The sequence below is a fragment of the Hirundo rustica genome, chromosome 8, assembly GCF_015227805.2.
Source record: "Hirundo rustica isolate bHirRus1 chromosome 8, bHirRus1.pri.v3, whole genome shotgun sequence".
NCBI lineage: Eukaryota > Metazoa > Chordata > Aves > Passeriformes > Hirundinidae > Hirundo > Hirundo rustica.
Genome location: NC_053457.1, coordinates 4526083 through 4547621, shown reverse-complemented (window position 1 = coordinate 4547621; position 21539 = coordinate 4526083). Strand labels below are relative to the sequence as shown.

The window sequence follows — 21539 nt, the reverse complement described above, 5'->3', positions numbered from 1 at the left end:
CAGGATGGTTTAATGTCCCTTGGAAGGGACATTAAAGCCCATCTGGTTCCACCCCCTGCCACCTGATTTTGCTTTCCTAAAGTCTGAGATCTTCTTGGAGCTCAGTTTGCAGTTCTCCCTGCTAGTCTTCCACACGAATTTGTGCGCAGCCCCTCACCAGGGGAATAAATCCTGACATCCCAATTTTTTTTAGGATGTGTAAAGTTCACATTTGTCCCCATGCACCACTCTCCCCTCAGCTCCACTTGCTCATCTTCCTGTTGGCATTGGAGGGGAGAGAGAACTTTTTTGTGTTTTTTGTTTGTTTGGAATTTTTGTTACTAATATTTTGGTTTGGGGTTTGTTTTTTGTTTTGTTTAGTTTCTGGGGTTGGGAGTTTTTTTTGTGTTTTTCTTTGCTTTTAGGGATTGACTTTTCCATTTTTATTAAATAAAAAAATCTGGCATGAAGATAAACCCCCCATCTGATTTTTTTAAAAAAATTTATTCCTAATTAGCCTGTTTTGCACTTCAGATAACTCTGTGGTCCTGGAAAAAAGAGCAGCATGGTCGTGTCTCAGAGCAGCATGGTCGTGTCTCAGATGAAATAATTCCATTTCTTTGTACCTTAGCATGGATTTTTTGGATTTAGGATTGCTGAAGTGGATTCTGTGTTTCCGTGGAGAAATGGGAACTCAGAGTTTTATCTCAGGGAACCATGTTTTGCTCTCTTTCAGATGTTTCTCTAGGACAGGACCTGCTGTTTTGGCAGTGAGGGGGGACGTTGGGAACCGGCTGGAGAATATTCCAGCTCTGGATAGTGCTGAGGGCCTGGAGCTGGACTCAATGATCCCCATGGGTTCTTTCCAGCTTGGAATTTATTTGATGATCCCTGTGGATTCTTTCCAGCTTGGAATCTCTGCACTTTCATGAGGGAGCCTTTTGCGTTGCTCTAATTTCTCATTTTTTGGCGGCAGCTGTTTCATCCGCTGCTTTGAAGGACTGAACTTCCTGTTGGTTCTTTCCATTCCCACAGCCATTTGCTCCTCACTCCTTGCATCCCTCCTGGAACTGCTTTCCTGTCATCTCCAGACATCTTCCATCAGGATAAAATTATGGCCACTACAGATACAAGTAGTCTTCAGCACAGATGATGCAATAACAGCAGTTAAATATCTGTGAGATTTAACACATTTCGCATCATTTTGTCTTCTCTTTTTTCTTTTTTTTTCTGTAGCTGCTCTTAACTACTAAGTTGTACCAGATTCTAAACCTGTGCTGCTTTTTTTGTGTCTTGGCTGAAGTGTGGAGGTCGCATCCTTGGGGTTATTTGAGAGAACCCTCATTATTTTGACACTAAAACATTTTCTTTGAAGGACTGGAACCCAACTGTTTTGTGGCTTAGATACCAGTGGCTTTGTGGGCGAAGAAAAGTTAAATTGTTTTCTGTTTGTGCTCCAGAATATGTATTAGGAAACAAAAAAGCTCAGCCTGTGGCCAGCAAGTCCAGGCAAGTGTATAACAGGGCAGCGTGAGGGAAAAGGGTTTACACTAAGAGCATTTGATGTCTGGAGCAACTCTCATGAGGTATAACTTAATCTCTTAAAAACACATTAAAAAAACCAAAACAAACAAAAAAAACCTACCACAAAACAAACAAACAAAGAAAAACCCCAAGAAATAGGGAACTGGAGCAAAAATTGCCAATATTCCAGCTTTTCTTTTGTATTTTTGGAGCATTATGAAGGGTCTGTGTTGAACTCTGCTCGTAGTCAGCTGTTGCTTCTAGGACTGATTTCATGGAACACCTAAAAGCAAATCAATTCCTTACATTGTAATATGAAATTCTTTGTTTCAAACAAAAGGCTAAAAGAAGCGGCTGTTTGCAAAGCTTGCTTTTTTTTCCTTGAACAGAGGTGTCTTTGGAAACAAAGAAAAAATGAAACTATTCCATCATTTTCCCTGGTGATCACGAAGGAAAGCAGGAGTGATTTTGAGTGGAGGCGCTCAGTGAGGAAGGACTCCTTTTCTTTGTCATTTTGGGCTCCAGGGTTTCAAATTTGAAGTCCAATTTTGGGAGCAAACAACTCTCTTTGTGTTTGTCCGTATGTAATTCTCAGCACTTCAGTAAATCCTGCAACACCTTTCTGGGTGAATATTCCTCCTTTTATCCCAGAAAGAGCTCCGGGCTCACTCGGACATTAAAGCAAGGCCATTACTGTGGTGTTTCAAGCTGTTCTGAAGATTGAGAGCCTCTGTAGTTTGCATTTTCCTTTTTTAAGGATTTCTTTATAGCAAGGAACATTAAGCGTTGTTATAAAGTAACTCACGGGGATTGTATGGAAACTTTGGGCCATGAAGGGACCGATTTTACTGGGAAAGGCAGAAGAAAATTAATGATGAACAGCTGTTGTTAGTCCTGGGAGGAGGAGCGCTTCAGGAGAGTCCTGGGGGGCTGGAGCGTGTCCAGGGCAGGGAACGGAGCTGGGGAAGGGGCTGGAGCCCCAGGAGCGGCTGAGGGAGCTGGGAAAGGGGCTCAGCCTGGAGAAAAGGAGGCTCAGGGGGAACCTTGTGGCTCTGCACAACTCCCTGACAGGAGGGGACAGCCAGGGGGGGTCGGGCTCTGCTGCCAGGGAACAGGGACAGGACAAGGGGAAACGGCCTCAGGCTGGGCCAGGGGAGGCTCAGGTTGGACATGGGCAGGAATTTCTCCATGGAAAGGGTGCTCAGGCCTTGGCAGGGGCTGCCCAGGGAGGTTTGCAGTGCCCATGGCTGGAGGTGTCCAAGGAAGGGCTGGAGGTGGCACTGAGTGCTCTGGGCTGGGGACAAGGTGGGCATCGGGCACAGCTGGGACTCTACGATCCTGGAAGTCTTCATATCCAAAAGATTCCGGGATTCTCTGATCCCGTGATACATCTGTTTATAAAATAGAATTCCAGCAGTGTGTGTTGTGTGAGGAGCACACTTCTCCTGGGATTTTCTCTCATGCCTTCAGTATTTTAACTTGGGCAAAATGATTCCATCTCAGGACATTTTTTGGAGTTTCACCTTCCTAGGTCACTAGCCAGAGTCCCGCCAGGTAGTTTTGGTGATGTTGACTTTGACACACATAGTCTATTTTCATTCACTGGAGCATCGACTGTACTGGACTGTAGCCTGGGGTGTTTTTTTCCTGTTGTTCAAGAGTAATCCAGGTAAATTTTAAAAAGAAGAATCCATTTTTTTCCTAAAAACTGAGAATGATTTTTTATGGATTACTTAAAGTGTCATCCCGTCCTTTGAAAAAACCCATTTTTATGCTTATATTTCTTTTTATATGAAATAGAAGGTTTTAATACTTTTTTTTTAATAGAGGTTTTTATAATTACCTGACTATTGGCTGTTTTATAAACAAAGAGAATTAGCATTTTCAGACCAAGAAAAGGTGCTTAAATATGAAATCTTAAAAAACTTTGAAGTCAAAGGGATGTTTACAGATCAAGACTCCTTGGACTCTTGATTTGAAAACTGAGGAATTATCTGTTTGAAATGAGGGAAATACCAGATTAGAAGTAAAACCTCTGCAAACAGAAAGTCCTGTTAACAACAGGAATTTAGGCCCTGTTCTCTGTTGTCATCCAGGGTCTGTGTGCATCCAGATTTCTGGGAATACCAATTTTGGCCATAGGAACGGGAAACTCTCTCTCGATGCCCAGGTTGTCTTGCTGCAGTGTCATGTGCAGGACTGTAATTAAACCTGGTTTGCTCTTTATAAACTGGAGTTTGCTATATGGTTTGCTATAAAGAGAACTGGATACCATATTAGTTTTTGTCTCCTAATTGCCTTGTGCCTTTGCTTGAATTAGTTGTTGGTTGGGAAGGTACAGGAAAAGAAAGCAGGATCATAGGTTTTTATAGGATTAGCAAACTGGAATGGCCAATTAGTGCTTTTATCTTTAGGAAGTTTGAGAATAAGAATAAATCTGGGGAAAAATATAAGGGAGTGACTCCTGGGTGATGCAGGGCTGCCATTGAGATGTGGGGTTATTCATGGAAGTAAAGAATTTTGCTGGACACACATCCACAACCTCCATGGCACAGGGTGCCCAGAGCAGCTGTGGCTGCCCCTGGATCCCTGGCAGTGTCCAAGGCCAGGTTGAACCTTGGGGCTTGGAGCAGCCTGGGATAGTGGAAGGTGTCCCTGACATGGCAGGGGTGGAATGGAATGAGCTTTAAGGTCCCTTCTAATCCAAACCAGTCTAGGATTCAAACCAGGCAAAATCGATATTAAAATCTCACTCATGTAATGCTGAAGAGGTGGCTTTGGGGGGACAGGAATCAAATGTGTCCACGTGTACTGTTCCCACCTTTTTGGGTTTAACTTTCTTGCTGCTGCTGTGGGTTCTGCTGTACAATCAGCATTCAGAGTTTTCTTTATCCCTCAGAGCTTTTTTAAAGTTGTCTCAATCCTGAGAGTTTAAGGATCTGTGTTTGCACAAGGTTTGGGTTTCTTGTGGCTGTGTAAATGTGACTGTGATGGAATGTGTTCCTGTTCTTGTCTCCTAGCTAATTTTTAGTTGGTATTTCTCTTTTCTATGATGTTGAGTTCCATAATACAGGGATCTGAGAAAAAAAAAAATCAGAATTTTAACTGGATTATGACTTTTAAGTAGAACCATCCCCAGGTGCTGTTCATAACTGGGAACCTTTGACAAATTAGGTGATTTTTTTAGGCTGAACAAGATAACGGCCATCCTCTCCCTGCCTTTGCCAATCTCCACATTGAGATCCTGGATGAGAACAACCAGAAGCCTTATTTCACAAGGTCTACCTACGAGGGCTTCATCCTGGAATCCTCCCCGGTGGGAACGACCATCTCGGATAACCGGAACCTGACCTCCCCCTTGCAGGTCGTGGTGCTGGACAACGACGTGGAAGAGGTACAGTTTGTTCTTTCAGAGTGGTTGCAGTATTATTATTTTGGGGGTCCTTTTTTTTTGTTTGTTTGTTTGTTTGTTTTACTTGAGACAAACCTATTTAGGTCAATAAATACAAAAAAAAAATTATCATCTTAATTTCATTATGATTTTCTGTTTGTTTTCGTTCTGAGTTCAGCTAGATTTGGAAGAGGGTTTTTTCTGGTCTGTGTTTTGTTTGCCTCTCTGGAAGGCTTTGTTGAGTTCAAGGAAGTGAATGCTCAGTGCACAGAGGAATCAAAATGGATTTTGTGACAGGGATGAGCCTGCCCCACACCATGGAAATGGGAGAGGCGAGCTCAGAGGGAAGGAAATTCCTCATTTGAACCAAAAAGGAGAAAAATAGGAGGAACAGCAGGAGGCTGAAAGTTCATTGCATTCTCTGCTCTGCCAGATTTTGATGTAACATTGCTCAGCGTGGAAGTTGGGCGTCTCCAGAGGAATAGTAACCAAGTAGTAATACTACAACACCTCTAACCTTACTTCTGTTCTCACCAATGTCATTATGGATTTTTTTGCCAATATTTCTTTTCCTTGTAATTTCCATTGTCCCTCCAGTTATCTCCCTTGATCTTCTTGATTCCTTCAGCTGCAGAAGAAAAGCCAAGCTGCAGGCTTAGGTTTTGTAGGAGTAGTTATAGGATATCTTGAATAAAGTTCGTAACCTGAGAGTCTGTAAACAATCTGTTTTTAAAGACTTCACTGTAGGCAAATTCATGCTTTTTAAGGAACACAGGAGTCCACGGTCACTAAAACATGACAGCGTTAGAGTGATTTTTTGTTTTAAATCCTAAATTCCTGCAGAAGATCTCTATCCATTAAAGTTTCACCATCAATTTATGGGCATTGTTAGAAATCAATGGTTGGAAGGCAGATGGAAAATGAGGTTGGATCTGGCTTTTGTGGGAGCTGAGTAGAAGGTATGGAATGAGGACACAGCCTGGGAATCAGCAGGAGTCATTGAAGATCTGGATTGCTTGGGAAACACAGGTTCAGTTCTGTTTAAAGCAAAGCAGTTTCTTTGTTGATCCAAGTAGTGGGATCTCAGATGCTGCTTTGGATAGGGGCAGTCAAGGTGGGCAAGGATCAGGTTTGTAAATATAACACAGAGTTGGTAGATTCCCCATCCCTGGCAGTGCCCAAGGCCAGGTTGGACGCTGGGGCTTGGAGCAGCCTGGGACAGTGGAAGGTGTCCCTGCCCATGGCAGGGGGGCACTGGATGGGCTTTAAGGTCCCTTGAAACCCAAACCACTCTCGGATTCTCTGACACACAGAGATCTGCCTGTAGCCAGAGGAGATCAGCTTCCTCCTTGTGGGGGAATATTCCATGTTCCTCTTCCTTTGGCATCACCTGGTTCATGCACAGCCCTTTCCAAAGCCATGGAGTGATGCAGGTGTAACATGGATGTGAGAGAAGCAGACTGAAGTGCCTGTGTTTCAGTTCATGTGCCAGGGATTCACAGAGTTCTTCTAACCTGCTGTGGGCAGGAGAATTCCCAGAATTCCAACTGGGAGTGCAGTAATTACATAGAGCTCCCATATAAAGTGGCCAAACACTAAAATTGCTCTTTGTGGGGCTGGAAGAGAGCTCAGGGTGGAATTGTCAGCAGAGGTAATGGTCATTAACTTCTGCAGGTCTCAGTGTCCTGATGGTTTCATTGTACCCCAGTAAATTCATACATTTAGGAATATATTTAAGTTTGAGGAGTACTGATGAGATGCTGAGATAAACCCCCTCTGTGCATCCCAGTTCCCACTGGTGACCCTGGTTAATCATAATGAATTCTGCCTGCTAATTGAAAAATTAAAATGTCTCCATGTCCTCAGGTAAATGCAGGAAGAGAATGCTCACTTAACTGTGCATCTGAGGAAAAAAAAAAAAAATAACAGAACCCACTCCAGACTGAAACCCCGTGGGAATTATAATGGAGTCCTGCTATAAACCTTGTAGAAATTAATTTATAGATGGGACATTGCAAACGGACCTTTCAGCAGAGCTGCACTGCTGACTGCTGTTATAATTAAGTGTTTTGTTTAAATGGCGTAAATTAAATTCAGCTATGGGAGTACCTTAAAACCTGCGCAAACCAAAGCTGAGATGAGGAACTTAAACTGTGTGAGCTGAGAGCTCTTTACATAAGGGCTCCCAAGCCTCTTTTTTCCTTCCTCTTTGGTTTCCATGTGTCCTGGTTTGGAAAGGCAGATGTCTGCTGAGGAAGGCAGGAGCCTCCCTTAGAATGGAGAATGTAAACCCCCTCCCTCTGAATTATTATAAATTTGAAGTTAAGGGGCTTTCAGGCAAAGATGTGAGAATAGGAATAACAGTTCTTTACTAGGAAAATTAAAATAAAAATGCAGTAGTAATCTTTACACTTAAGGAAAACCAGAAATATTAACGCTGAATTGCTCCTGTAACACGGTGTGTCTTCCTTGATTATTTTAGGGTGGATATCTCATGGGTTCCACCTTCTGACACTCCCTGGGAGCAATTCCTTCCCAATATCCCATCCAGCCCTGCCCTCTGGCAGTGGGAAGCCATTCCCTGTGTCCTGTCCCTCCATCCCTTGTCCCCAGTCCCTCTTCAGCTCTCCTGGAGCCCCTTTAGGCCCCGGCAGGGGCTCTGAGCTCTCCCTGGAACCTTCTCCTCTCCAGGTGAGCACCCCCAGCTCTCCCAGCCTGGCTCCAGAGCAGAGGGGCTCCAGCCCCTCCCCGGCCTTCTGTGCACTCCTTCCAAGAGATCCACATCCTTCTTGTGTGAGGGAGACAGAATCTCCCCTGCTTTCCCTCTGAAAAGCTCTGGATCTCAGATTTTCCAGGTGAATGTGGGAAAGATTTTCTCCTTTCACCCAGAAACGAAGAGGACAGATGCTGGAAACACCTTTCCAACAAAATAGATTTTTCACAGTGCCGGTCATCCTCCACTTGAAAAATGTTGGAGAACTCAGTTGTGCCATCAAAGTGTCTTTTTTATCACTGCAGCTTTTAGGGGGTGGGCCCGTGGTGGAATCAGGAAGTCGGGGCAGTTTGGATACTCTTGGAACTTGTTCTGGCTGCCCTGGAGATCTTCAGAGCCAAACAGACCCTGTCCAAAACACTTTGGGGGTTGTTAAAACACGCACAGAATAAATACCCTTGTCTGCTCAGTCTTGGCAATTTCATAATTATCCCGAATAATTTTGGTTTCATCTTCATCAGTTTTAGAAAACTGTTTGCTTTGGGCAGAGGTATAACCCCTGGTGGGATTTGAGGGGCAGCAGGAATGGAACATCCACATCCATGCAGTAATTTCTCCACGGATTTTTCAAGCAGAGCACAGAGGATCCCAGGCTTTGTTTATTGACTGCAGCATTTTGTGTGTCTAATTTTATTGGTATTTTTGTCTGTAACCATGACTCCCCCAAACGTTCTGCTGTGCCTGAGTCCCAGGTTTGTTTTTCCTCACTTGTGTTCATTTTTTGTTTTCCTTTGTAGGTCCCACCCGGTGCCTTCCCCGTAGGTATTGGGTGTTATGTGTGCAAAACGCCTTTTTGGGGTTTAATTGTGTGATTTTTTTCCTTTATTTCCCCCTTTCATCTCTCATTTCTCCATGCCCTGATGGTGTTTGTGGCTGGGACTGTCCCTTGGTTTGTGAAGCCTGCAAAGAGCCCTTTAAACACATTGGACCCAATTTAGGGCATAAAGTCATACACTGTGATTGCTTAATGTTCATTGAATTATTACAAGTCTTCAGAGACATCCTGAATATTACAAAAGTGCTTTTTTAAATTAAAAAATACCTCAGGTTTGAACTCTGTGCTTGAAATGCTCCTTGCGGGTTGCATGGGAACTCTTTTGTGTGGATTGTGATAATTTTCTACTTAAAATTCCATGTTAAACTGTTTATCAGAGACCAGCCTTGTCTCCATGACCCAGTAATGTCACCAGAAATCACAATGCTGAAATCCATGCCCCAAAATAAAATAATTTTAAAAAATAAATTATTGGAAATCGTGTTGGCAATGTCGCTGGGGTTGTTCTCTCTCACATGAAATGTTCATTTAAGTCAAGCTGACTTTTCAGGCAGCATAAAATGGGATAATAATGGCCAAGATCCCTGATATAATAATGTCAAATATCCCTGGTAATAATGTCCAAGCATAACAATGCTTTTCCAGATGAAGGGAATAAATTGCTCTGTGGTTCTGACATGCCTGGGTGGTGATAAAATAGGCATTGATTGCTGTAAAGGCAATTACCTTCTGTATTAGGAGAACATTTCTAAGACAAGGATTGCAAAGGAATAGGGCACATTACTCCAGGAGGGTTTGGGATCTCCATCACTGGCTTTTCTCGGGAATAAATTAGGGAAAAAATGCTGTTTATTAGTGTTCAGAAGGACATGAAAGCAAGAACTGCAAAACTAACTGCGGGTTTTGCAAATTAAATACTTAAGTGACTTTATAATGTATACAAAGTGAACAATTATGGGCAATTACCTTCCCTAAGTTTTCCTGGAATGAAGAGGTTGCTGTTTGCATTGCTGGCTGTAAAATGAATTTTCATTTACCTGGGAGCTGCAGTTGCAGCAAAGCATTAGGCTCTGAGGAACCACTAGTGTAGAACACTTGGATGATTCTTTCCCATGGCTTCCTGGAATGTTTTCTCATTTAAGTAGTGAAATCTTCGCTTTTTGGGCTTTATTTGGGCTCATTAAAAGGAGTTTCTCTTTGTCATGGTGTTCTGCTGCTCTGTCCTGGTGCCACTTGGTGCAGGTCAGGGTTGGCTGTGGGTTGGGGACCTGTCCTGTGCTCCCAAGGGTTTTAATCCTCCAGGAATGGCACAAATGGAGTGCCCCTTCCAGAAGAGCTTTGGAGATTCAGAAAGTGTTCAGAGAAGTAATGCTCTTCTGGGGATTTTTTTTCTGAATTCCGCTTTTCTCCTTTTATTCATCTGGTTCTCCCTATGTCCTCCTCCTCTGTATGAGTGGGATTTGTGGAATGATTTTGGAAAGCAGATGGAAAAATCCTGGATTTCCTGTCACTCCTGGTACCACTCCTCTGGTTCCTCATCTCCACATTCCTGGGGGCAGTTTAATGCAGCTTTTATAGGACTTGTCTCCCAGCCTTTCACGTTTTCCTGGAATTTGCATTCCCCTACCAGCAGAAATAAACTAATTCATGAGTGAGAGCAGCAGGAGGTCAGGTTAAATTAACCAGATTATAAACAAGGACACAGAAAGTTGTTGGAGTACTGTGGGCAACAAAAAGAAATGTAGTTTGTTTGAAAATTTAACTCGTGTAGAGTCTGATCAGTTAAGTGACTCAAAAACACCTTGCAAGAGGTGGAAATCAGGAGTGACCCAGCTCCTCAAGAAGCCAGGAGTGAATTTACAATGCCTTTTTTTCCTTTCTTTACCTTAAAATGTTACTTTTCAGTTCATTTATGATGTTTTCCTCCATCGACTGAGAGGTTCCTAATTCTGCATCAATATGTTTGGATTCTTTCTGGGACCTAAAGAGCCGCCCTGAGCTGCCTCTGTTTCCTGAGATGCTTCCCCACGTGTCATTCTCTTTGTTCCCTGTACCAGCCCAGCTGTTCTATTGCTCTGTTAATCAAGTTTGGCCTCGTTTGGGTTTTAATGTGAAGATAAAAGCTTGAATCTGATTTCTTATATAAAGTTGTGTCTGGCTTAAAAATTACTGTTTAATGGGAGGGAAAAGGCACACTTATTTAAAACCAATACAGGGTTTTGTTTACAATTGGATTTTCCCACTCTGGTGGTTTTTTTAATATGTTTTTCATCAAGAAGATTAGGTTTTTAGACCAGCAGTGAGGGGTTTTTTACCTTTTTTTTTTCCTTACAGTTTTGTAGTTTTTGTCACCGCATTTGTGCTTATTTAGGTTTCAACTAAAACAAGCGCTTGCAGCGAGTAATTGGAGACTTAATGTACCTCTGAATTTATAATAAAATGCTAAATTTTTTTTTTTTCCCCTTGATATTGTTGAAAGACCAAGGATCCACAGCTCCATCTCTTCCTGAACGACTACACCACGTTTTTCACTGTGACTCAGAGTGGCATCACCCGCTACCTCACCCTGCTGCAGCCCGTGGACAGGGAGGTCCAGCAGCTCTACACCTTCTCCGTAAGTTAAAAGCTCTTGGAAAACTCTCCAGGCACTGCTGGGAGCACGTGGTGGGAAAGGATCAATTCCAGCTTCCTTGGAAGTCTTAAAACGGCCCAAAGGGAGGAGAGCAGTGAAGGATGAGTTGGCTGAGAGCATTTTAAATTCCCCTGCCAGCACCTGCTCCTCATCCCATGGCAGGATCTGAGCCCTCCTTTTTATTCCTGGCCTTGCTTTTCTCACTGCCTTTTTCCGCTCATCCCTGGAGCCAGGAACATGAGCCTTGTCTAGGGCTTTTTTGCTTTATTTCTGTCCCAAATAAAAAAAAAAAAAAAAAGAAAAAGACTGACAGCACAGCCAGCAGTATTAAAAAAAAAATAAAATAAAATAAAGAAAGAGGGGGAAAAACACTTAAATGGATTTAATATTCCCTCAGGCTGTGAGAGAACTGCTTAGCAATTTGAAAATGGGCTGTGGACATACCCAGTTTTTCTGCAGGGGTTCCCAGCCTGTGCCTCCCTATTTTCCGTCCGTTTTCGTTGGAAAGGAGAGCTCAGATTTCCTCTGTGGAATAAGAAGAGCCCCCCAGCTCTGTAATTCCCACCTTAGCATGTTGTCTGAGAGGTTTAACAGAGCTCCTGGGTGTGGTGATAGCCAGGTGAGACTCCATGACCTCAACAGCTCCTATCCCAGCCCCGTCCCTGGGAAATTCCAAGTTATTCCCTCTCACTTCTACACTGGAAAGGTTTGGATGTGTTTGCTTTGCTTTTGCCCCGAGTCTTGCACAAGCAGGCTCAAGCCCTTCTGAATTCTCCTGTCATTGTAAATGCAGAGAGAAACCGAATGCTGATTTTGGGCTGTATTTTCTCCTGTTGGAACTGTAGTCCTCTTGGAATTCTATGGAGAACGCAGCATTAAAATACATTCCTGCCCTGCTTTTTTTATCCTTCTGAAGATGACAGCTTCTGATGGAGTCCAGGAGAGTGTCCCAGTGACTGTCAACATCCTGGTGATCGATGCCAATGATAATTCCCCGACCTTCTCCAACATTTCCTACAGCGTCAAGATCTATACGGATATGAGGCCTGGGGAAGGCGTCATAAAGGTAATTTCAGGGCTTTTATTGCCTTTGTAAACTCACTTTTTGTTAGAAGTACGTGGCCGACTTCATCTAAGTTGGAAATGCTCTGAAACCAGCTAGAAATGAAGTGTTTGTATCTCCATCCGCTTCATTAGTTAAATACCTGTGCAAGATTGCTGGTACTGAATGTCAGGCCTGTTTTAGCTGTAGAGCGGCAGATCAGCTGCTTCCTCTGAGGGTCCACAAAAAAATTTCAGCTGAAAGAACTCAAAAAAGAAAAAGAAAATTCTCCTTCCTTAGAGGGACATTGAGATAAAACATTTTGGGAGAACAGGTAAGCAGTGGAGTAAGGACATAACCAGGAATGTTTCCCCATGCCAGAAAACCTGCTGGTTTTAGCAAGTTTGTTTGTAGAGCAAATGAGCACTGAAAAATGGGTTTAACACGGGCCCAGAGAGAAGCAGTTTCAATTAAATTATGCCAGCACTGATTTGTTTTTTAGCGCAGGACTGGAGATGAGTCCTGGTGACACTGAAATTATTGGAAAAAGGCTCTTTTTTGCCTAATTTCCCCAAGATCTCAGGCCTGCTCTGAGTGCTGCCAGTCCAGATGCCATTGGCGGCATTCCAGAGTGGTTGAAGGCAGTGGGAATATTGGGAAAATAAATTTAATCAGCTGACTTAAGTATAAAATGCCATTTTCTGACCCATAATCAGGAATTACTTTGAGTGTAGCAGAGATGAGGAGATGGTTCCATGCCCCTCCTGTCCCTCCTGAGCTGCACTTGTGCCTTTGCATCTTGAGCTCTTCCTTTGTGTTGTTTTGTCCCCTCATCAGTTTGGGTGATTAAAAACGATCAGGGACAGCCACAGGGGCATTGCCATCAAGATTGGAGGGAAAGAGAAAAGTTTGAAGCATAGTTAAATTCCTTAAAGCGCTGCACAAGGCTGGGTGAAAACACAACAGCAAACACTGTTGTCCTGAAGGAGGCAGGGAGCATGAGGCAGAAAATGTTGCTAAATGAGATTTCTTCTGGGTAAAAATAATGTTTTCTGCTCAGAGTTGGCCTTGAGGATGCTCTGAGCTGCCTGAGGTTTGTTAATGCTACCTGAGATGGAGGAGAGCAGCTCGTGGGCTTGTCTGACGCTGCTGAAGTGTTTCTGTCCTCAGAGGGAAGGTGCTGCTCTCCAGCTCCCAAACACATCCTGGTGCTGCAGCTGCAAACACATTCCCAGCCTGGAGGCTTTCTAAGAGCAGGAGGACACATTTCTTAGGAAAACTAAGCCAAAACAGGTTATTTGGGAAAAGAATAATGGGGAAGTTAGGCCTTTAGCTCAACTCTGCTAAAACAAATTTAAATTCCAAGAGTGAGGTTTTCCCAAATCCATGCTTCTGTCTGCACAGTCAGCAGCATGGCTCCTTCCAGGTTTTCTGAGTTTATAATCTGCTCAGAGGGGGAAGGTAGAAAATTCTGGCTGGTTTGGGAGAGGAGTTGTTTTTAACCCATCCCACATTACCAGATGGTCTGAGTTTCTCAATTACCTGGCTGAGCTGAGGGTCAGGTCTAAGGATTTCAGTGGACTGAAGATGCCAGAAATAAAGAGGGCCCAGCACAGGAAGGATTTGGAGCTGTTGGAGAGAGTCCAGGGGAGGCACCAGGATGATCAGAGGGATGGAGCAGCTCTGCTGGGAGGAAAGGCTGGGAGAGCTGGCATTGTTCAGCCTGGAGAGGAGAAATTTTTGTGAGAGCCATTTGTGACCTTCCGGGGCTGGAAGGGGCTCCAGGAGAGCTGCAGAGAGACTTGGGACAAGGGATGGAGGGACAGCACACAGGGAATAACTTCCCACTGCCAGAAGGTAGGGCTGGATGGGAGACTGGGAAGGAATTGTTCCCTAGGAGGGTGGGCAGGCCCTGGCACAGGGTGCCCAGAGCAGCTGTGGCTGCCCCTGGATCCCTGGCAGTGTCCAAGGCCAGGTTAGATTTTGGGGCTTGGAGCAGCCTGGGACAGTGGAAGGTGTCCCTGCCCATGGCAGGGGTGGCACTGGATGGGCTTTGAGGTCCCTCCCAATCCAAACCACTCCATGATAAGGATTTTGGGCAGCTGCACTATTTGGTAGGTTGTTCAATCTTTAGATATAAAATACCTATATATATATATATATATATATACACACACACACACACACACACACACACACACACACACACACACATACACTTCATATATATCAAGGCTTTATGCAGACCTTCTCAAAGGCCAAACTGGCCTTTCTTTCCCATCCTTTTGAACCCTGACGCAGTGATTTCGAGGGGCACTCATCTCGTCGTCTGCATGAAGAGCAGAATCACCTTGTGCCCCACCCTCCCTCTTGGGGTTAGGATCCTTTGGGATCCTCTGCTGGGAGAGGATGCTCATCTCTGATAGCTCCCAGAGGAGAATTAGTTCATAAAACCACTTTGTCTGATCAGAGAAAGCGGGTTAGAAAAAGAACATTGACCTCAGAGCATCTGGACAGTCTAAAAACCATCTATAATAATCAGACTGATTTTCAGCCACTTGGGTTTTATTATCCTTAGGGTAATAGTCTTACATTTCTCGTATTATTTTCCAGAGTGCAGTTGCAGGAAAATGTACAAATAAATTGGACAAATAACCTCAGTTTGTGCTTTCTTGCTGCTCCATTTTGTGGGACATTGTTTTGATTTTACTCATGAAAAAAGCCCTAAAACATAATACCTTTTAAGCAAACTTGTGTTTGCTGTCTGGTACGCTCTTAAAAATAAAGGAAATTTAAAAATTCTTAGGTTCTGCTTGAAAATAACCACAAATAGCAGGCAAATATATAAATTGAAAGCAGAATTCAATTTTGCCCTCCATTTTTTCCTTTCTGCCTGGATGGTTAGGCCAAGGAATTTTCCTTGTTTCCCTGTTAACCTTTCAGAGAAGTGACAAAAAACAGGTTTTATTTTTATTTCAGTTGTCTGGTCTCAGTACCTGTGATTTTTTTTCAGGCCTTGGTTGAGGAGAGTTAAGTTTAAATGTCTGTGTATTTCACACCTTTCAGCCTGAAATTTCTCATTGTTCCTTCTCCTTTCATAGGTATTTTATTGTGCTCCCTGAGAGTTTCTCACTTGAGAAATCTGCCCTTTAAAACACTTAAATGTGGTAAATAATAACTGTCACTAGAAAGATTATTAACAGTAAGCCTAGTAAAGTGCTTAATTCCATCTTTTTTATGTTGTTATATTTTTGCTGCCCGGCTTTCCATTTTTCCACTGCTGTGACTCAGATATTGAAATGAGTTACACATTGATGGGTGGAGTTTCCAGCAGTGGTGCAACAAAATTCCATCTCAATAATTTAAATCCACTTTTTTCTTTAGACATCTCTCATTTTTATATTCAGGATGCAGCGAATGGGGAGTATTGAGCAGGAAGATGAGAGAGCTGGGAAGGGACAGAGGGTGGCAAAAAGTATTATTCACCTAAATCTTGGCCCATGAGAAGATTTTTTGTATTTTGTCTTTACTGGAAAACTTGTGGACTGGCCTTACATGTAATTTATGGAATCATGGAATGGTTTTGGATTGGAAGAGACCTTAAAGCCCATCCAGTGCCACCCCTGCCATGGGCAGGGACACCTTCCACTGTCCCAGGCTGCTCCAAGCCCCAAAGTCCAACCTGGCCTTGGGCACTGCCAGGGATCCAGGGGCAGCCACAGCTGCTCTGGGAACCCTGTGCCAGGGCCTGCCCACCCTGCCAGGGAACAATTCCTTCCCAATATCCCATCCAGCCCTGCCCTCTGGCAGTGGGAAGCCATTCCCCTTGTCCTGGCACTCCAGGCTGTTGTTCCAAGTCCCTCTGCAGCTCTCTTGGAGCTCCTTCATGTCCTGGAAGGTCACAGTGAGGTCACCCTGAAGCTTTTCTTCCCCAGGCTGAGCAATCCCAGTTTTGCTCTTCTTGCATCCTACCTCAAGTTATCTACACATCTTAATTACTCACTAATTTCCTGGTGCAGTGGCATGACTCACATTCGAGGGGTCTCTTCTAAGAACAATTAATAATTCCCTGATTGAAAATGGAAAATAAAATACTCAGGGGATCAGTTCCCTGTTCCTCACTGAAACAATTTTGTCTGATAGCACCAGTACAAATTAATTTTTAAGGTCCTGCCCCAGCTTAGCCTAAGCTTTTGATTTACAGCTCTTAAACCTGCATTGTGCCATAAAAGAGCAGGACAGTTTAAGAGAAATCTTAAGATCATGGAGTATCCACAGCTGGAAGAGACCCACAGGGATCATGGATCCGAACCTGGTGGATCCAGCCACTCCAATAATCCCACCCTGTGCATCCCTGCGAGTGTTTTCCAGACGTTCCTTGAGCAGCCTTGACCTGTTCAATGCCTGACCACTCCTGAATGTTTCCCTACAACAGTCCTCATAAAAGTCATCTCCAAACCCCACTTCATCTTTTTTATTTACATGTTTATTTGCAACCTTTTGCCTTCTGCCCATCAGGTAATTAATTGCCGCCTCCAAAGCAAACCTGATTAGCAGAGAGAGAAAACAAAACCAGGCTGTGTTTGCATCGCTCAGTCAATGTCCCTGCAGACTCAAGGAAAAATGATGGATTGAGGCTCGATGAAATGTCTGAAGGAGATAATGAAAAAGTATTTTAACCTACTCAGAGATCCTTGTGTGCAGTTGACTCGAGTTCAGGAATATCTCCAGAACAATCCTGGAATTCTTCCATCACACTGAATCTGGTGAAAGCTGCTGGGAGTTATCTGTCCAGGGCCAGGTGACCACAGATGTTGCTGTGGGAAGGTTCCAAGTCATTGAAGCCCAGTTTCCTCCGGTAATGAAATGAGTCCGAGCAGGGTTTATACCATAACCATGATTATGTCTTTGTAAGCTTAAGGCCATCCTTCTAAACCTCCTTTTCCTCCCAACAAAAACACTCCTAAAACTCCTTTTCCTCCCAAGAAAATCACTCCTAAATCTCCCCTTCCTCCCAAGATAACCTCCCCTAAATCTCCCTTTCCTCCCAAAAAATCATGCCCTAACCTTATTTTCCTCCCAAGGAAACCACTTCTTGCTGTAGCAGAATCCACACCTGTTTTGCCAAACTTCCAGTACATTAAATGTTGATGCAACGTATCTGATCCTGATGGATGAAAATTTCTTAGGAGAGTAAATAAAACCTTGTTTTGTTCTTCTCTCTTTACATTTTACCCCCTGTTTTTTAAATCTTGTTAACTATGGAGCTCTATCGGGCTGGGACAGCTGGAGATTGGATTTCTGGAATCATATATTATGGCAGCAGTTAAGCTTTAATTCTATTTAATCCCAGGTTTGATTCCTGGTTTTGCCCCAAAAATGTTTTTCAAATCACTTATCTTTCCAAGCATTCCATATTTTTAGATTTAATTAACCTTAATCTCTGTGCTTGTGTAGACAATTAATTTTCCCTTTTCATGTCGTCACAGTAAAAACTGGCCCGATTCCAAATCCTGTCATTAAATCCTCAGGACCCCGTATTTTGCATAAAGACTTTATTTATCTTCTTTGTGTGTGTGTGTGTGTGTGTGTGTGTTACTTTTGGAGTTCAGGAGACAAGGTTTTTACAGCTCTGTCATTTGGATGGATAATTATTCTCTGCAAGGTTAGTTAACACACCCAGGTGTGTATAGAAGCTATAGAACAAGTGATTAAATTGCATTTGTCATAGGTTGGCTCCTTCAGAATCCAAAAGAAAATAGAGAATGAGGTAGGTTAAAAAAAAATTTTTTTTTTTTTTTTTTTTTTTTTTTTTTTTTTTTTTTTTTAAATTCTTAAGAGAAGATGAGCTCTGTTCCGTGATTTTTGGGGCATTTCAAGGATTTATTTTATGTTCACTATACAATGTTTCCCAAAATGCTATAGGAGATGGATTAAGATTCTTTTTTAAAGCTATTGTAGGCTTAATTCTTGGTTTGAAGAATATTTATGACTTTCTAAATGAAATTTTGTGTTTCACTGAGCCTCTGTGCATAAAGGATCAAGATTATTTTCGGGACTATTTAGATCCCTGAGTTTTTCCCTGGAAGTGTCTGAGGCCAGGTTGGATGCGCTTCTGAGCAGCCTGGTACAGTGGTACTGCCCATGGAACTGGATGAGCTTTAAAGTCTCTTCCAACCCAAACCATTCCAGGATTCCATAGTTCACATCCTCCCCTTGGTGCTTAATGTTGTATGTAAATAGGATTAACTCAGCTTTGGGGTTTGTTCTTGTTTTAGTGGCAAGATTTGGTTCCTGCTCTTCCAAATTTTTAGCCATCCTTGGGCGAAGGTGTTTTGCTAGTCCGAGGTGGTGTTTGGCAGTTTTGGGTGGTGGTTTGACAGTTTTAGATGTTTGGGAGCTGTGGGTGGTGGTTTGGCAGTTTTGGGTGTTTCTTTGGCAGTTGTAGGTGGTGGTTTGGCAATTTTAGGTGTTTGGCAGTTTTGGGTGGTGATTTAGCAGTTTTGGGTGGTGTTTTGGCACTTTTGGGTGGTGCTTTGGCACTTTTGGGTGGTGATTTGGCAGTTTTAGGTGGTGATTTGGCAGTTTAGGGTGCTGGTTTCGCAGCCTTGGGTGGTGCTGTGTGGGCTGTGAGCTGCTGAAGTTGATGTGATGCTGCTTTGATCGATAGAGGATTTCCTCTCATAGCATGGCAGGACCATCAGGGAGTTCCTGTCCCTGGCTCAGGGTGTCACAGGGTGACAAGAGGGTCCCAGAGGCTGAGGCTGCTGTTCAGCTGGCCTTGCCTCAGGGAATGGCTGTTGATCCTGCCCTTGGCCTCGCAGTCGCTTCCAAGGTTTTCCGTCACCGCTGGCACCCAGTGCTCCCATCCTCCATCCCTGCTGCCCCAGGGCAGGAGTGTTTGTGTCAGCAAAGCCAAGGCAGAGACCTTTGAAGAAGTTGTGTCTCTTCTTTTTCTTCCTCACATCAGGATCTCTGCAGGGATCCCTCCTGAGACTGGGATTACTTTGGACATGCCAGGAAAGCTCTGCTGTCACCCCTGCTGGTGCCCTTTCCCATTCCCCACCTCCCACTGCTCGCCTGGAGCTGGGAGCAGTAGAGGACCCCATGGTGCCGTCATTGCATGTAACTTCCACTGCCAGCTGTTGGCAGCTGGATTCACAGCTGGATGCTATGGCCTCCTGGATGTTCCAGTGCTGCTCAGACCACTCTATGTCATTCCTTATGCTGTTTGATGGAATGTTGTCCTACAGAGTGAAAAGTCAGTTGAGGAACCTGTGTATCAGCACAACAACTCCTAAAGGAGGAAGAAACAGCAAGGACAGGTTGAACAGGGCTTGGAGCAACCTGGAATAGTGGAAAGTGTCCCTGCCCACAGCAGGGGTTGGAACGGGATGAGCTTGCTTTAAGGTCGTTCCAACCAAAACCACTCTGGGATTTTCTTCCCTGATTCACTGAAAGCAAATATATTCCCTGGGCTCTAATTCCTGCCTGAGTGTGTGTTTGATTTAGCCTGGCTCACTACAGAAAGAGGATAAACCCACTGCCTTTCCCAGGGGGAAGAGAAGAACCCCTTCATTTCATTATGTTGAGCATTAGAATTTGGGTCTAATGCCAGGCTTTAGATTTTTCTCAAGGGATTTAAAGACAACGTGGCACTTGGGAACATGGGTTAGTGGTGGTCTTGGCAGTGCTGGGTTACCAGTTGGACTCAGCCATCTTAGAGGGCTTTTCCACCCTGAATGATTCCATTATTCCAAGTGTGTATGCATATGGGAATAGCTGCCATAGCCGTAGGTGCATATTAATACAAACATTGTTCCGCAGCTCTGCATGAGGAGGGCTTGCTATGCCAGGCCTGGATGTGAGACTTCCTGGCACTACCAGGGCTGTCACCAGGAAAAGTGAAGAGAGGGATGAGAAATCAATAAACACAATCTTCTTGTTACTATTGCTGCTCAAAAAAAATGTCTTCTTCTCTCTTCTCCTTTTGTAGAAAGTCTTATATATTCCAACCCACAGAGAATACACTTGGTCTAAATCAGGTTTCTTAATTAGTATCTTAAAATAAGTGGCTTAAGTATTTAGCAGCAGTTTTCCCTGCTTCGTGATGTTTTTACACCTATTACTCTTCATTTCATCTGTATCTTTGTTGTGAAGTGCTTAGAGATTCCTGCGGGTATTCCCGATGTTCGAGTTCCCCTCTCTCTCCTCCTCCTGGGTCTCCTTCCCAGAGCCTGTGGAAGCGGCCGCGTGCTGACCCTGTGGTTCTGCCTTGCAGCTGACGGCCGTGGATGCGGACGAGGGAGCCAACGGCCAGATAGTGTATGAAATCCTGGCTGGGGATCAGGGGCACTTCGCCATCAACGAGCAGACGGGCCTGATCACCATCGCCCCGGGAGTGGCGCTGGCTGTGGGGCGCGCCTACGCCCTCACCGTCAGAGCATCTGACAGTGCCCCCCCTGCGCAGAGAAGGTAATTAATTCATCCGCTAGCATCAGATGCGTTACTCCGTGTCTGTAATCCACGCTGGGGTACCATTCCATGCCTCTGTTCTGGAAGAGTGGCACAGTGGAATTCTTGCCCTTTGTGGCCCCTAATGATGTCTCCCTTACAGCACTGGGTTTTTGTGATCGCGTTTGCCTGCTGTTATTTAAAAGTTCCTGTCGCAGTGAGGGTGGCTGCGACGCGTCTCTCAGGTTCCCTGGTATTCCGGGAAAACGTCGCACCAAAGAAGGAGCGGGTGCAATGGTGTGTCTGAAAAAGAAAATTCGCTTTACTGGGGGAAAAAAAAGGGACAGTGCCCAGAAACAGCACGCTGTAAAGACAAAACACCAAAGACCAGAAGTGAGGGAGGAGTGGCAATACATAGGCTTGGGGGTTAGAGGGTTCTAGAAACATGACAAAATATGGAACAGGGGTAACCAAGAGGGGAGCAGGACTTGGGTTCATTGACATCATAACAGCAAAGTCACCTGGGAGGAGATCTCTGTCTCACCTTAAGTTAAACAAATGCCTCCCAGGTCTTGAGGCCGAGGTCTGGCTGGCCCTGTGCCCCTGCCAGGCCGATGCCCACAAGTTCCCAGCTGTGCTGTCACTGTGCACATCCATTCGTTCATTGAGGTGAAGGGATGGAAAGAAGAAAGCAAGTGAGAAGGGAGATGCTTTTTGTTCAAAGGATCCTAAAGAGTGGGGTTGCTGAGCTGGAGACCCTCTCCAGGTGTAGGGTGTGCAGTGTCCCCACTAACACCAAAATTCCTAAGGGTAGATTTATCTCTGTTGTACTCCAGCTGAAAAAGGGCAGACTGCAAATTTAGGATTTAGGTGGGGAGGGGAACATCATCACCTTTAAGGTCCCTTTTAACCCAAACCATTCTATGATCTACAAGTTCACAAACCAGCAAAGGGAGTATCAAGCCCTGC

At 44.2% G+C, this 21539-nt stretch overlaps 1 protein-coding gene across 4 annotated transcripts in view; it reads left to right on the top strand.

The window, feature by feature from the left end:
- The window catches only part of PCDH15 (protocadherin related 15), a 638687-nt gene that overhangs the window by 481433 nt on the left and 135715 nt on the right, over positions 1 to 21539 (top strand). For all 4 annotated transcript variants that reach the window (XM_058421490.1, XM_040070932.2, XM_058421489.1 and 1 more), the window contains 4 exons: positions 4691 to 4897; positions 10922 to 11056; positions 11991 to 12140; positions 20398 to 20591. In XM_058421490.1, the coding sequence (XP_058277473.1) occupies positions 4691 to 4897; positions 10922 to 11056; positions 11991 to 12140; positions 20398 to 20591 (686 nt within the window). The remainder of the gene's footprint in view (positions 1 to 4690; positions 4898 to 10921; positions 11057 to 11990; positions 12141 to 20397; positions 20592 to 21539) is intronic.